We start from the raw sequence: 16625 nt of genomic DNA on the forward strand, positions 1-16625 counted from the left end.
TCTGGGAATCTGACTAATGATATTACTCAACTCAGAGGCTTTTGTAGGAAGTATTCTCTCGCTTTCATATAGATTCATATATCTGCTTACCAATGTATGCAAAAATATACATACCTTTATTATTTGCTTTATTTATCAAGCACAGAAGAATGAATTCCACATGTATATATTTGCCATGTCATTGAACCATTTCACATTTTAAAATTGTGGCTATCACAGCATCTCTATTTCTTCTTTAATGCAGATATATAATCATCCTTACCTTAACAACTTTAGAATCATAATCATGCTTAACTTGAAAAGACATGTTTTGTGGAATTATTCCTTCCAATGAAGAAATTACTAATACTTTTCAGTATTTGTTGGCTTTCACTGTGGAGCATTTGATAAGTCCTTACTAGGGACATTTGACACAACACACCATACAGTTAAGTGACAATAAGAGTCTAGATCTCCTTGAGGAGCAAACTAATGAAAGGTTTTGTACCTTCTCTATAGTGCTTATCAGTGGGAGAGGGTAGCTATTACTCTTTAAAAATCCAAAGGTGACTAATAACATTTAAAATACTTGTTCCTGCTCAGTGGCCTGTGACACTGCTAAAGAAATACCCCCCCCTACTATCCCACCATGAACTAAAGAGGTTTGCTAGGACAGTGTTAGCACACTGTCTATCTTAAGTGGCAGATTTTTCCATAGGAAGAAACTCTCTGATGCAACTAGCCATGTGCAGGTTTAAAAACTCAACTGGAAAAGACTTAGAAATGTAGGAAAATTATATTTAAGATAAGAACATCTATACAACTGGACAGTTACAGACAGAATGTTAACATTGCTTATTTTGGGGGAGTAGCACTGTAGGTAATTTCTTCTTTACACTGTTTTTATGAGGGTTTTTTTCTCCCAGATTTTAAAATTTTACAGAGAATTTAGATTTCATTATTCCTCTGATCTAACCCTTTCCGTAATTATGCACGTATACGTATGTGACATGCGCGCGTGTGCACGCACGTGTACACACACACACACACACACACACACACACACACACACACACCCTAAGAGGTTACTTATCTAGTGACTCTTGCATTTAGTATATTTAGCAATTCAATGGCCTCTTTTATATAACTGCACAGTAACTACATTTTTGTCACAGTGTTGCCTTAAATTAAGGAAAATAAAACTTTTTTTTGTCAACGTGAGACTGTTCCAAGTTGTCTTCTATACACTTTCAGAAGCTATTCTTGTGATGCTCATGCCATCTTCTTTTTTTCAGATATCCTCTGGCACTTGCAGACCTGATGTTTCAGAATCCCCTGAATTACGGCAGAAGTCACCATTATTTCAGTTTGCTGAGGTAATATATTGTAAATGACACTTGATTAATGAACAATTTTAAATTTAGTAAGTGATAAAATGAAGAACTCTTTAAGAACTAAGGAATTCGTGGGCTGGGAAGGTGGCTCAGTGGTAGAGCGCTTGCCTTGCATGCATGAGGCCCTGGGTTCAATTCCTCAGCAACACATAAGCAGGAAAAAAAAAACTGGAAGTGGCGTTGTGGCTCAAGTGGTAGAGTTCTAGCCTTGAGCTGAAGAGCTGAGGGACAGTGCCCAGGCCCAGAGTTCAGGCCCATGACCGGACCCCCCCCCCAAAAAAAAAAAAGAACTAAGTAATTTTACTCAGTTCTGATAGCCACAATGGGATAAAAGAAGTTTTTTATTAGAGAAATAAATATGTGCTTATAGAAACTATTTATTAAAACATATAAAATGTTATTATACTTAAACCTCATCATTATCTTGTATTCATGGACAGTGAGGTTTAAAATATAAAATATGTACTTTATATATAAATGATTATAAAATGTTATACACAACTAGATTATAAAATGTATAATTTAATATAAAATATAATTTATTATGAATTGATTTGTAAGTCAGAAGACTATTGACTGTGTGTTGTTTTTCATACACTTCCCTCTTCTTTGAAACTAGCCTGAAGTTGGCAGCTTTATGTCACAAAACTTTTCAGCTCAATACGTCTCTCAATATTGATTCAAAGCGTTTACATAGAATAAGTATATCATCCTTAATATCAAATGTAGAGGTTAAAATTAGTTCCCAAAATACCTTAATTCATTCTAGAACTCTGAATGAGTGTTCTTTGATATTTTTTGCCTTTTAATTACTTCTTAATTATTTAAATTGTCTTTGTTGCACATTGTCTACTACTCTCATCCTTCCTGGCATTTGTCCATCCTGTCCCAGTTTTGTAAGACCATATTTTTGGTTTCAGATTATTTTGATACAGGCACATCAGACCAGTTCTTTGAGACTATTTATATAGTATTCCTAGTGGCCTTGCTGGTATCATCAGCACATTAGACAAGTAGGAAATCTTGTGAGCTCTCTCTCTCTCTCTCTCTCTCTCTCTCTCACACACACACACACACACACACACACACATACACATTTTGTCTTTATTGGCCTCTGTCTGAGATCTGGCATGGATTCCAATAATTTGTTTGTGCAAGAATTGAACAGAGTATTCACTCTGCAGTCCCTTTTCATCAGAAGTTATAGAGGTGCCAAATTAGGTTAGACCCAACTTTGAAAGCAGAATGACCCCTGAAGCTTCAAAGGTCTAGTAAAATCTCATGTGAAATCTGAGAGAGATATTAGAATACGTTTATTTTGTTGCCTCTGTGGCATGCCTAAGATTTCAGAGATCTCTGGCAGTATTGTTTAATATGAAGGGTTCTGGCTTAATTCTTGTTCAAGAGCTACTATTTTTGCCACTAATTGAACTCTGTCAGTATCTCATTATCACCTTAAAAGTATCCTTCTGTTTAAAACTTATAAAATGCTTTTCAAAAAAGCTAGATGTATGATGATACTAGTTCTTTTTTGTTTATGCCCTAATTTAAATTTCTAAAGAAAGATATTATAGGTTAGGCATTTCTTTTTACACAAATTGCTTACTCTTTTAGAATGTTATTAGTAAGAATGAAATGTAGTATTTAAAGTAAGTTCTATTAAGTTTACAATTCCAAAGACTTCAGAAAAATCCCTTTGATTCCTTTTGGTAGTCCATCACACTTGTATTTAGTATTTACTGGAAATTACAGTTTCAGTGGTTTAAATAAGAAAAGTTCTGATATTTCAGCCTTAACTGTTTTCAGATTAATTGCTTAAATTTTATCCATTCATAATCTTTTGTTTATGTCTAGTTTTCTAATTAGAGTCTGCTAGACTTTTTTCTTCTTACTGATATTTGTTTTAAAAATGCTTATCTATCTGATTAATATAAAAATCAGTTTCCAGTCACTCTTTATACTAATACTCTCATCCTTAATCACCACTTTAATACTGTATTCCCCACATTATCACACTATTTGTCTAACTTCTAAAAGTGACTTTTCTTGAAACTGAGTTTTTCTGGTTGAAGAGTTATGATTCAGGCTCATTTATTACTTAGTAATCTGTGATGTATTTATCTACACAGTTACTTCCAGAGATTTCAGTGGGGAAAAAAATGGGCTGAAATTGTAATGCTCAAGATTTTTGCTCTTAGGATTCACTTTCATCAGTTTGTAGCTAGATAAAAAGAAGCTTTATTCATTTTAGAACTAAAATTAGTAACTGCTTTGCATTCAGAACATCCTTGAATGTGTTTATACATGACCCTTAGCAGTTTGAATGTGGCTACCATTCAAAACAGAAGGAAATAAAAGGTCTAGTTTACTCACATGTTTTATGATACCATCTTCTATCCACTGGTGGACTGTGGAGGAGAAGGAAAGGAAGTGGGAAAGAGAGAAGGAGAGATACAGGTCTTTAAAAAGATGTTTTTCATGTTTACTGTACAATTACTGAGGTCTGCTGCTATGCCAGACAATTCATTTTTTTCTAACTATAATCTTATGGAAATTGTCATCATCATCATCATTTAAAGTTGGAAAAAATAAGTTTCAGAATGTTGAGCTGAGCTGTCTAAGGTCATGGAGCTGGTAAGTAACAGAGCTAAAATTTAATTCCGGATACCCAACCCATCTCCATATGATTTCTCATGCTTGAAGTGAGTATTGTAGAGAAGAGAGTGACTGGCTTTACTTGTAGCTTCTAGCTTTAAATACTATACTACTAAAATATTCACTGAAATTAGAGAATTCTTATTAATAGGTGTCTTTAACTGCTGTTTGATATATACCCGATAACCCTTACAGAGGACTCCCACGTGAGCCAAATTGTATTTTTGTGCTTTTCAGTCATCTGTTTTTAGAAACATGGCCTTCATCTTCCCTTTATCATTTTATCCTGCGTCTCTAAAAGAGATGGAGGTGATGACTCATGTCTGAGTCTTTTCAATGTCTGCAGTGGAAATACATGGCAGAATCTAATAGTCTGATAGGAAGATGGCCTTGTACATTAAAGTGACTTGGTTCCTTTCAGATATCGTCAAGTACATCCCATCCTGATGTTCCTACAAAGCAGTGTCAAGCATCAGCCTTGTTTCAGTTTGCAGAGGTAATCTTTTTTAGTGCTTATTGGGCTCAGAAATCTTGTTGATCTCAGCAAATACTGATAAAGAATTTTAATAATGTATGGTGAACTTTAGGTTTGCCTCTTGCATACAGAGTGTCTGTGTGGCTTTGTTGCCTTTGTGGTAATCATAGTCAGATTAGCTCTTAGGCCTCATACCCATCTTACAAGTATTCATTGATGAGTTTATTCAGAGTAGACACCAGTAATTCATTTATTTCATTCTACCTTGTTTTTTGTTTAAGAAACTTGTGAAAACTGTTGTCAACATGAAGGCCAGAGGACTACAGTTTATTAGATGCTTCCAGTAGTGAAATTAGATGCTGTAACGCATGAATAATTCTCTCAAAACAAATTAAGTTGTGAATATGACCTGTCAAACTATCATCAGTTAGCTTTTGATACGATATAGCAATGTCCAGAAGTTTTATTAATGTTTAATCCCAATTAGATTGGGTTAGTTCTCTCAGGATCCCAAATTTTTTTGGTTTGTCAGCCAGAAAGCACACAACAGAGATTATTTCCTTGGTTGATATGCTAAGGAGGCAAATCTGATAGTCTCAGTTTTGCTGTGGAAGCCTGGTCCTCAAACATACGCTCATTCCTACTGAGCGTTATATGACAAGTAATAAAATGTGTGCAGTTCATGAAAATGAGATATTGCCTGCTTTGGGTCTTTTTACTTTTCAGATCTTTCTTTTTTATTAATTCCAGCCAAAAAAAAACATATTAGAAACTAAGCAATATTTTATAGAGTTGAGAGAAGATGACAAGTAGAATTGTTCTGTTTAATATTGATGTATTGAATCACTTTGTTACATTTGAATAAGGAGTGCTGCATAAGTGAAATGTAAAATGATATCTTTTTGGCACAGAAAACCTGGCCTTTTACTTTGAAAATGAGAAAAAATATTTTTAGTTCTTATCTTTTTAAAAAAATGCTTTTTCTTCTTAGAATACTGTCAATGCTGCGATTGTGTAGTATCATTTGGCCTGCTTATGTGTTAGGCTTCTTTGCAAGTTTTGGGTTTAGCTGCTGTGGTCTATTGTATAAAATTGGTAACAAAAGTACATAATGTTATCATTCATAAAGAACAATTTGCTTGATGAATCTGAATACATTAAGATTTTATTATAATTTTTCTGTGTTGATAAACAGGCTTGCACTTTCCAGGGAAATAAAATAGCACTTTCTTGCTCTTCTCTAGTTGCTAACACTCATTTATTGATGCTACCAAGTTTTCCAAGAGTTAAAAAAGAATTTGGGCATGTTGACTAAATTCATTTTTAATGTTGATATCTGAATCATTCCCATCCAGCTTGTCAGAACATTTCATTCACAACAGTATTTTTTTGCCATATATTCTGTTTGATAAAAAATTCTTTATTCTGTAATATGAACATAGAAAGGTGTAGTTCTTTATCTTCAACATACCTGATATTTGCATATTTATTGGCTACCAAAAGTATTCAACTTAGTATGAAATGTCATCATAGAATATCTCTGCTGGTGTTGATGTGTGTCTGACAGCATGATTGTTACTTAAAAGATAATGTCAACAGACTCATTAGGCGCTCCTGAAGCTGTAGGGCAGCTCTGAGGGACCTGGGGATGGATAGTATAACTTTTAAGATGTAATTCTCCAGAATGAGATCCTAAACAAAGTAATCTGTTCTCGATGCTCGTCTGTCCTCTACTCAGATAGTGAGAAGATTTGGTCCTCAATTCTTAATTTGACTTAGTGTTTTTTCAACCTACCTAAGAATTATGCAGGGATTTATCTCAATACAATGACCCTCCTGCTCAATAGCAATTGCCTTGGAAGGCTTTTGATTTTGACATGAAGTGTATATAGAATTTAAAGAAGCTTAAAATTGTTCATTTAAACCTTGGAAAGACATTTAGCCATACCTTCTCTTGAGAAAATTGGTGTGTGTGTGTGTGTGTGTGTGTGTGTGTCTGTGTGTGTGTCTGTGTGTGTGTCTGTGTGTGTGTGTCTGTGTATCTGTGTGTGTGTTTAACAAGAAACAGTGAAAGTTAAAAAAAAAAAAAGCCCTAGGCATTTCTTTGTGTTTTTTTTCTTTCACATCAAATCCTAAGGTTCCACTTTGAAAGCTGAAAAGGTAGTTTCTTTCCTAACCAAATCTTATGATTTAAGCCTATTGAAATTAATTTACAGTTAACAACAAACCTCAGTAAAGCACATTTCATTTAAAAGTTCTTTAGTGGATATTTACATTAAAGGAAAAAAAATAATATTTGAGTTTAAAAAGTTCTAGAGAGGGCAGAGATTGCCTCCCCTTATTTCAGCCTGCTTCTCATTCCACATCAGTGGTATTCATATTTCATCAAGATTTCACTTGACCCATCTGATTTGCTTATAGCAGGGAGCTGTTGTTTTCCATTATTTAACAGATCTAAAAGTCATGATTAATCCATACATTCTCTTCTCTGCTATATGACTGACTCTTAAGCCTACAGTTTCTCTTTGCATTGAAAAATTACATATCTGCTTGAAAAAGAGCTAATCTAGATGATTTAGACAAAAATTTGGACATTAATACTTTGCCACGGTAAGTAGAGGCTATCATACAGTAGATCCAAATTTAAAGCACTCACTTTATGATGGAATACCCAATATGTTATAGAATATTACATTTGATAGAAAGCACCATACACTTCACTGCAGTTAATCAGTGAACATTATTACGTGTTTTTTCAGAAGTGTTAATATTTCTTTTAAAGTAAATAGACCAATCATCTTCATATTGTTCATTTGTTCTTTGATTTATTCATTTATTCCACAGTTGTCATTTTCCCCCCTAGCTCCAGTGTTTATAATATCACCTCATAATCGCAAAAGATTGATTTACCCAATTTTATTTTCTGATCTTTACCACCTATTTCCTTGGTCTACTCATTTACCTAAGACAGCTATAAAATGAATAATTTAATATCCTGGTTGATCATTTTTCTTACTATCAAAGGCATCATTATGAGTGAAATTTCTGAGAAAAAAATTATAGAAAAAAAAATTATCACATAGAGAAAGCCCTAATACAAAACCCTAAGGAAAACATTTAAAGGATCACTGTAAGAAGAGCTAGTAAGGAGGGGCCTGAGAGGTGACACTCCACAGTACAAGAAGTTTTCCAAAATAGTGATTAGCATAGATTCAGCCATTGAAACGAACCTGTTCAGTTTTCTACCAAGGTTTTTCCCAAAAATTAAGTTAAAAGACACATTTTTAGAAAACATATCTCACCAATAAATCTTCTCATGAAAATTTTTCTTTTGAAATTAAAAAAAAATCCTCAGTATACTAAGTCTTTCAATTTCTATAGATGGCTAAATTTTATAATTGGACTAAAAAGTTTATTAGTACTAATGGTACATCATTGGTACTGATAATTATACCATGTATTGAGAATATTATATGACATTAGTTATGTTGCTTATTAACAAAGTGTAATCTTCACAATGTAATACTTCATTCCATAAGTCACTAAGAGTCAATGATACTAAAGTATTGCTTTCTCTATAGTCTAAAGAAAAATCAAATACTTGAAAAATGTAAAAGGAGTTTACTTATCTAGCATTTACAAGGCACCAACACTGAAATAGGCCTCATAATTTCCTTAAACTGTCCCATTTTTAAAATGGTTGGAGAAACTTATAGAGTTCGTGCCTCTACAAAGGCCATTTTTGTAAGTATGGAGAATTCCATCTAGTGGTGAGTACTAACAGTCAGGTGACCCTCAGGTCAGGACTGTAAGGGTACAGTCACCAGGCACAATTCCCTGCTCAACAGAATTGAGAAATAGCTCTATCTAAACTGATTCAGAATCACAAAGATATAAAATAGAGCATGACTAGCTACTCTAATGATGACAGTTTCTTCAGGGGAAGAATGCTGTGTAACTGTCCTTATTAGTGGATATCCTTTTCAGCTCTCACTGACGCTAGGAATTGAAAGCAAAATTTTCATGTGTAAACAAGAAAGAGCAGTACTGTTCATTTTTATCAGTGCCCAGACACCATTTAGCCAACGTTGTAGAAAAACAGGTCGTCAGTATAATTTTATGTATATGCTGATATTCCCAACATAATATAGGTTCTTAACTGACCACCTTAAATTTGTGGTCTTGCTTGTCAATTTTGAATATATTTTAGGGCATTCTCTCAAACCAGGGTCAGTATTTTATAGAAAACTCTTGAATTCCTTCCAATCCCTATCTTACTGCCTAACCACATGTTATATTTTCAAAAGCAAAAAAAAAAAAAAAGTTGACTGTTAGTGCTTTCCTTCCTCAGAGATCCCAAATACTTGCTTAGGGGTTGGTAAATTCAGAATGGTTTTCAATCTCTGATATTTGGTTAGTACTTGAACAGAAATAAGATCCATGCTGGAGGTTATAGAGTTAAATCTAAATCTAAAGATAATACTTGTGTCATTAACTATCCACCCAACCCACACTTATATTTTGGTATTACTTTTGAGCTGCTGAAAATGGTTCTCCAAATGATGATTCAGAATTGACATGTTTAAAGTTACTAGGTACATGGGAGCGATGATATTCCCATAAACGAAGAAAATACCTCAGTCTGCATGAATGGAAAACAAAAGATTTCCAGTGTCACAATTAATATTCTTTATGTAAATTGTTTCTCAATAGATCTCCTCACACACTTCCCAGTTGGGTGGCACTGAGTCTGTGAAACGCTGTGGGAAGTCTGCGCTCTTTCAACTGGCAGAGGCAAGTTAAAAAGAACACATTGAGATAAGATCTGCAAAGAAATCTCAAAACCATGATAGCAGTGTTCTTTAAACTACACTGTGACCACAAAATGAGTTCTAGCTAATTTTCAATGGTGAAAAACTTGACTTTGAATTTTGAAAAAAGGAATGTTGCTGTTGAAAGTCATTAAGTATTTACAAAGGTTACAAGGGGATTTTACAAAGCCTTTCTTTCTCACAGGTAATAATTTAAAATAGTGTTAGTTTATTCTTTCTTTGATTGTTGTTGTTTTCTCAAATGAGAGTCCAATTTGAGAGAGAAAAAGAGACTTGGTTATTTTCTTCTAATTCCTTAAAAAATACTACTTTTTAAGTTAGACTTTTAATCTTTTGCAGTGGGTTGGGGAGTTAGTAAAGAACTCATACGGCTTGTTCAGACCTCTGAGTTGTTAACATCTGTCACTTACACTTTTTATATGATGTGTGTATAAAATGCTATTCTTTTGGCAAAGTAGAAAATATAATTTCGTAAAGACTTTAAAGGACTGAGTCCTCACTTGAGGTTAGGTTAGGGAAGAATGTGCCAGAACAGGGGCTTTCTCTACCAGGCTATGATCACTGCCTCAAAGAAGCAAGTGAGAGAAATTTCCTGGGCACCAGGTTACTATTGATGCAGTTTTCTTAGTTGGTGTGAAATTAGGAATTACAAAATGAATGATCAAAAACATTAACTGTTTCCTTTCATTTTTCTATTTTTTTCTTAAATGAGCTTCTTCTGAGTTCTTTTGTGGATAATATTGTTCTTTTATCAATTCTTGGCAATTATTGAATTTCTTAAAAATATGCTTATTTTTTCAGTGTTGGTGCCTTGTCCATGCTAGACAAGTGCTTCTTACCTCTGAGTTCATGGAACTTCACCCCAACCTTGTAATTTATTGACTTTTAGATTTGATAGTAGTTTATATCATAAATACTTGGGAGTTGGAAATAGCTAATATCCTTAAATTAGCCTTTCAAAGCCTAGTGAGATCCATGTAAATTGGAAGGCTGAAATACTTTTGACATATTCTTGTGTAAGTCAAATTCAGATCCAAATGGAAGACTGTGAATGACAGGAAAACTCCAAGAAAAACTTAGAAAACTAGTGAATCTTGTAAAGTATTACTTCAGTTACAACTACAAGTGAGAATAGTGTTGGGCTGGAAGCATAATTCAGTGGTAGGGTATTTCGAATAAGAGCAAGGTCCTGTATTCAAGTCTCCAGTATCTCAGAAAGAACTGAAAATCTGATGGGAGTACTTCTGGAATTAGGCTTGAAAAGTAATCTTAGTAAAGAGACTATGAGTTTTTTAATGTGTAGAGTATCAGGACTATTTGAAAAAGAAAAGTAGCTTTATTTTTGGAATAATATAGATTTATGGGCCATCTGCTTTTTCTGAATATTTTGTGAATGTATATGTATGCCTAAGCCACATATATACAAATAAAATATTAAACAACATTAAATTATAAAATTTTCTAAGTATATGACTAATCTTCTAATTAAACTTTTTTTGGTTATATACATATGAGCCTTTGGGATATTTTTCCATTAAGGGCTGGAGTGCTAGAGAGTAAATTTGTTCTGCCATTTTTTTCCAGTCACTGAAAAAAAACATTTTGAATTAAATCAGAGCTCATTAAAACAAGCATTCTTCTAATTTGTAGGGATGCATCCCAAATACGAAACAGATGCTATGGTTTAACAGATGTTTGAATGTTCATATCACAATTTAAAGGGGTAAAATGTCTGAAATCAGCCTATTCCAATCATAGCAAATCAGCTTAGACTCAGACTTACTTTCTTAAAACATTTGAGTAAAAATACATACTTTGATAAAATAAGGTTGTTAAAAAATAATTTGTCAAGAAAATCTTCTTACATTATTTGTACCATGTAAATATGATACCATAATTCTACTACAGTGTTTTAGAATAATATCCTAAAGCCTTCCTAGTTTCTAATTAAATATAAAATGTGCACAGTGGATTAATCAGAATAGCCAAATAATCACCAGTAGATAAATGTTTCCCTCATTTTTATCCCATGAATGTTTGGTGCTCACTCTTTAACAAAGCAGAGTATCTAATTATTCCTGGTGCCTCTTCAAAGAATAAGCATAACAAGATATTGAGGAGGATTTTACTGATGCTTAGAACTGGTGGTGGTGGTGTTTCAAATGTGAAGAGACAGCTTTAAATTCACGTATTTTAAGAAGAAAACTACCAAGAAATTACTTCTGAGTTGGACTGAGCCCTTCTCTTTCATTTTATAATTTATTATTCCCAATACCTCAAGAAAGCCTCTCATTAACTCTTTAAACTAAGTTATTCTAAGAATAGGGGATGTCATGGGCCATCCAGACAACTTGCCTTCTCATTGTCTTGTATGTGGAAGCATCATTTACCCCTTTCTATCTAGGACAGTGCAGGCAGCTTCACTGTTGAAAATTGAGGAAGGGAAATGAGTGTTTTAAGCATAAATTTATTGCAGCATCCTTCACATAACTGACTGATCAAAGAAAGACTGAAGGAAGTTGGTGGCAGGAAGAACTCTGCTACCTACTTGGATTTTGACATTGTAAAGACATGTATTTTCCAAAGTCCAAGTGATATATCAGAAAGTACCTTAGTGGCTAGGTGCCAGTAGCTCATACACATAAACCTAGCTACTCAGCAAGCTGAGATTTGGAGGATTGTGGTTCAGAGCAGTCCAAGCAGAAAAGTCTCTGAGACTTCCATCTCCAAAATAATAAGCAGCAGAAGTTGGGGAAAGGGCAGAAAGAGAGGATGTGAGGGAAGGAATTAGTTTGATCCATTAGAGGCCAATGGACAGTAAGACAATAATGCAATAATAAGGATTGGCAGAGGGCAGATCTGGAACTGTTACATCAGGGAAATATAATCAGAATGCCTTTCAGAAGACTCTCTGAAGTATTCCCACAAGCAGGAGTAGCATTTAGCTGGTTTATACCAGTACAGCCATCTTATTAAAACATCAAAATACTTCCTGCTGTTAGTAAAATGTTTATAACTTAACTCCATGAATACCTTTGCAGAAACTCTACCATCATTCCCAAGCTGTCCTTATCCTATAGGATCCTGTTCCTGAGGCTACATACTTTCTGGTCAGTTGCCCACACACACCCTCCACTCCCCCCCACCCCAATGCCTATGCATTAAGTATGTTGAATTCCACTTCTGCCAGTCATTATAGAGAAAGTCTTTTGTAGAGAAATCAATGAAAACAGGAAGTCATAACTCATGGGAAGCTAGTTTTACCTCTGTCATCTGTCATCATCTTCTGTATCTAAAACAGTATTTTAATTTCATGAAGGTCTAGGAGCCAGCCTCAAAACTAAGTACTATCCCTTTCCCAAATCTATCACATGGACTACAGTGGAAGAAGTAAGTGAGCAAATTTCCCTAAGTTAGGAATATTGCTTTATAGCAAGCAAACATCTTCTCCTTGGCAAGAAGCAAATAATATCTTAGACATCATTTATTGCTATGTACTGCACCTCAGATGAGCAAGAAAAGAAATTGGAGGTAGTTTACGTAGGCACAGAGAGACCTGGATTAACCTACACTCTCAGTTTGCTGTTGTAAAGGTTCCTCTCCTTTCCCCATGGCTTTGGAGCTGGGAGATGCTCCAAGGAAAACCCTTGTTTGGGTATATGACTGATATTTTAATGAATTATTAATGCATAAAAGTCAACTACAATCCTGGGATATGTAGGTGTTTAAGGCACCCATCCACACCAAGAGTGGAGATTTCTGTTGAGGTCAGAGAATTGAGAACAGTACAGCCCTTTTTGTTGGAACTTTTATGAAGTCTGTTAACTTCTACAAGTACTATAATGGATTGTTTTCTACTTATTGTGAAATTTAATCAGGTTCAAAACATTGAAAGAATAGTAAAACATCTTCCCTGGGATAATCATTGAATATTATAATTGCTATAGTTGGAGAACTGTGAAGACAGTTATCAAATATTTTAGCAAAAGTCTGTACTGTAGACCCTTGGTATAGGATTCCAAGGAGATTGCCACTGAGGGGGGGGACCCACAAATGTTCAAGATGTAGAGATGCTATACAATACTATATTTGTGGATACTTGATTCATTTTTCTAGTAATACCACTCAGTTTCCATGAAAGTAACAGTACCTTTCAACAAATAAAATTTCCACTATATCACTTAAATTAATTTTGTGGCCCTTTTAGCTTATATTACTCTATACTTTTATATTGATCTAGGGGTACCATTTGCTTTTGGGTAAGATATTTTTACAGAATTTAGGACAACTGACAGTAATATAGAGCTGACTGAGAGTTCCTTGTCAACTGAGATTTTTTGTTGTTGGAATTTCTTTTGATTTTATTTATTTTTGATCATGCTCGGTCAAAATCTGTAATAAACCACAAATAAGACGGACTTATTTTATTTGAAAATCTCTAGTACTAACATTATCTAATTAACAATTTGAACAAGCTTATTGATAATTGTATCACACTGTGATTTTTGCCAGTGTACTTTCATGGTAGCAGCAGTAGAGCTGCTGGAATTACCTACAGATATATGTACACATACTTTTAGTACTGTGAGAAAGAACTAAAACTTGTAAACGTAAGATCAGATTTAGGGACTCTTTCAGGTATAGCCTTAGTATTTTGGAATATGAGGGACTGATCATAAAATTACTACCATTAGTTCTATGTATAATTTTTCTAAAATTTTAAATATTCTTTAAAATAGGTAAAAAATTATGGAAGTTTTTTTTTCTACAAGTAAGTCTTATTTAACTGAAGATGATAATGATATACATTTATTATCTGCTGTGTATTTGGCATCATTTTTAAGTACTTTATATGTATTAATTTAATTCTCAGAACTGTCCTTAGAAGTGGGTACTACTTTCATCCCTCTTTAACATATTAGGAAATCAGAGAATGTTGCTTAAGGTAATAAGGACTGTTAAGTAATAGAGCCTTGTCAAGAATTGTCTCCATGGACTATGCTCTTTAAACTATGTGCTATTTTTTTGGCCTGTTTTTCCTTCCTACCTTCCTTCCTTCCTTCCTTCTTTCCTTCTTTCCTTCCTTCCTTCCTCCCTTCTTCCCTTCCTCTCTTCCTCCCTTCCTCCCTTCCTCCCTTCTTCCTTTCCTCCCTTCCTCCCTTCTTCTCTTCGTCCTTCCCTCCCTTCCTCCTCCCTTCTTTCCTCCATCTTTCCCTTCCTTCCTCCTCCCCTTCTTCCCTTCCTCTTCCCCTCCTTCTTTCCCCTCCTTCTTATTCATATTAGCTACACCAGAGGGGAGGGAGGGTTAATTACAGCATTTCCATACATGAAAACAATGTATTTTGTTGTTCTATTTTCATACACATAAATATTCACCTTGAGATTGATTTTTGTAGCCACAATTGTTCCTTAGTCCTCTGAAGTTTTCAGAATTCTCTCTGTGGAGCATCACCTTGAACAGTCTGAATATAGACACAGTGTGACCTTGGTTTTGAATTACTATATGTTGCCAAGTCTTACAGAGGAGTACTCATATGTGTGTACATATATACATATGTACATACACATGTACATATATACAAATATGTCCATATATATGTATGGCTGGACAAGATGACAGATGTTCAAGACTGCTGTGAAAGAAATGGAGCTTATATTTTCTTTATAGAAACTGCCTTACACTATACTTTTGAAATGGACAAGATGTGTCCTAAAACATTTTTTTAATAAAATGCCTATATGGAATTTGTGCTATGGAAGATACTGTAGGACATTGTGGTGTTTAGCTTCTCTTGAGGTGCTTATTCTCTATAATAGTTTTCAGTGAGATAAGATTTTAAAGGTTAAGGAATAGGAGTAATAGGGGGGGATGAATTTGATAAAAGAACATTATATATGCTTTTATGGAAATACCCAGTGAAACATCTTTGTACAATTAGTATATGCTAATGGAAAATGGAAAGGGAAAGAAAAAAGAGAGGAGCACAAAGAGTCTAATGGTTCAATGCCAGCTGGGCAGAAAGGTAGCAGGGCCCTATCTCATCTAAAAAACCTGGATGCACTGTGTACATCTTGATCCCTGTGTACACTGATATCACAGATCTCATAGTTTATAGGAAAGGAAGATCTTTTTTTAAAAAATAGAAATCTGCTAGGTCCTTTTAGAAAACTAAAATTTCATCTCAATCCTCATTTTACCAGCTTAGCTTTGGAGGACCTGAAATATAGAAATCTATTTAATAATTAGTTAATAATAGACGTGAGGGGAGACTTTGTAGAACAACAACTACTCATACCCCGTTCAGAATCTTTACAATCTTTTGCAATTTCTGAAGAAATAGGAAAGAAAAATGTAAGCCCCCATTTCACCTTGCCCAATGACTAGCAAACCAAATAAACTATTCATATGCCCAGGTATCAGTTGAGAGACATTGTTCTGAGACCAGCTATTTTTTTGTGATAATATAATTTTCTTAACAGCAATGCTGTCTTTCTGAGAAACTTTTAACCAGTGCATATTTTTATGACAAAAAATTCTGATTTTATTTGATTATGGGAAAAATGCACATCTTGGAAAACACTGCTAAATATCATCATAGGGTTATAGCTGCACTGTTTTGGCAGTAATAAGCCTGTAAAAAAATGACTATAAATATACCTTGGGAAAACATTTGTTTTGTACTAAAAGCAAAGATTCTGAAATTGAAAATTCCTTGTGTCAGTAGTTCTGTTTTCATGCAGCTTTATTTTTAATCTAGCTGCTGCTCACTCTTTTATAATAGACAATACAAGGCATAAGAGTAAAGTAATATGGTATATTTTGGAACTACTTACCAGTTCTTAGTACTAGTTAAATGGCTTTGGCTGTGGTATTACTTCTTACTGAAAATATATAGAACTGCACTTCTACCTCCTATCTATTATAGGAGTAGGCCACTATTATAGGAATGCTAAATGTAGTCTAAACTGGACTAAAAATGACAGCCATCTTGAACCTAACAGTATAAAGAATAAAATCCCTCTGTTGTGCATTTTATCTCATCTCTTTATCATTTCTATAGAGTTTTGTTTTCATAATCATTTTGTATACATTGGTCTAACACATATACCCTTAGGACCCCAGAATCAACCTACTGTTAGTTCTCCTTCTGGAAGTGAGTTACAGTTCTTCAAGCATAACATCATCAGGCCTTTCTAATTGTATAACCAGAGAGAAAACCACAATGTATTTCTGTTGGTAAAAAGTATTTGTGATTTTGTCTCCTTAGGTTTTATAGCTAAGGACACTGT

At 34.2% G+C, this 16625-nt stretch overlaps 1 protein-coding gene across 7 annotated transcripts in view; it reads left to right on the forward strand.

Annotated features, from left to right (window-relative positions):
- The window catches only part of Bbx (bobby sox homolog (Drosophila)), a 215737-nt gene that overhangs the window by 161529 nt on the left and 37583 nt on the right, over positions 1-16625 (forward strand). For 6 of the 7 annotated variants that reach the window (XM_013028548.1, XM_013028550.1, XM_013028544.1 and 3 more), the window contains exons 8-10: positions 1275-1355; positions 4450-4524; positions 9217-9297. In XM_013028548.1, the coding sequence (XP_012884002.1) occupies positions 1275-1355; positions 4450-4524; positions 9217-9297 (237 nt within the window). The remainder of the gene's footprint in view (positions 1-1274; positions 1356-4449; positions 4525-9216; positions 9298-16625) is intronic. The other variant, XM_013028549.1, reaches the window with a different exon arrangement.

This window comes from Dipodomys ordii, unplaced genomic scaffold (genome assembly GCF_000151885.1).
Source record: "Dipodomys ordii isolate 6190 unplaced genomic scaffold, Dord_2.0 Scaffold111, whole genome shotgun sequence".
NCBI lineage: Eukaryota > Metazoa > Chordata > Mammalia > Rodentia > Heteromyidae > Dipodomys > Dipodomys ordii.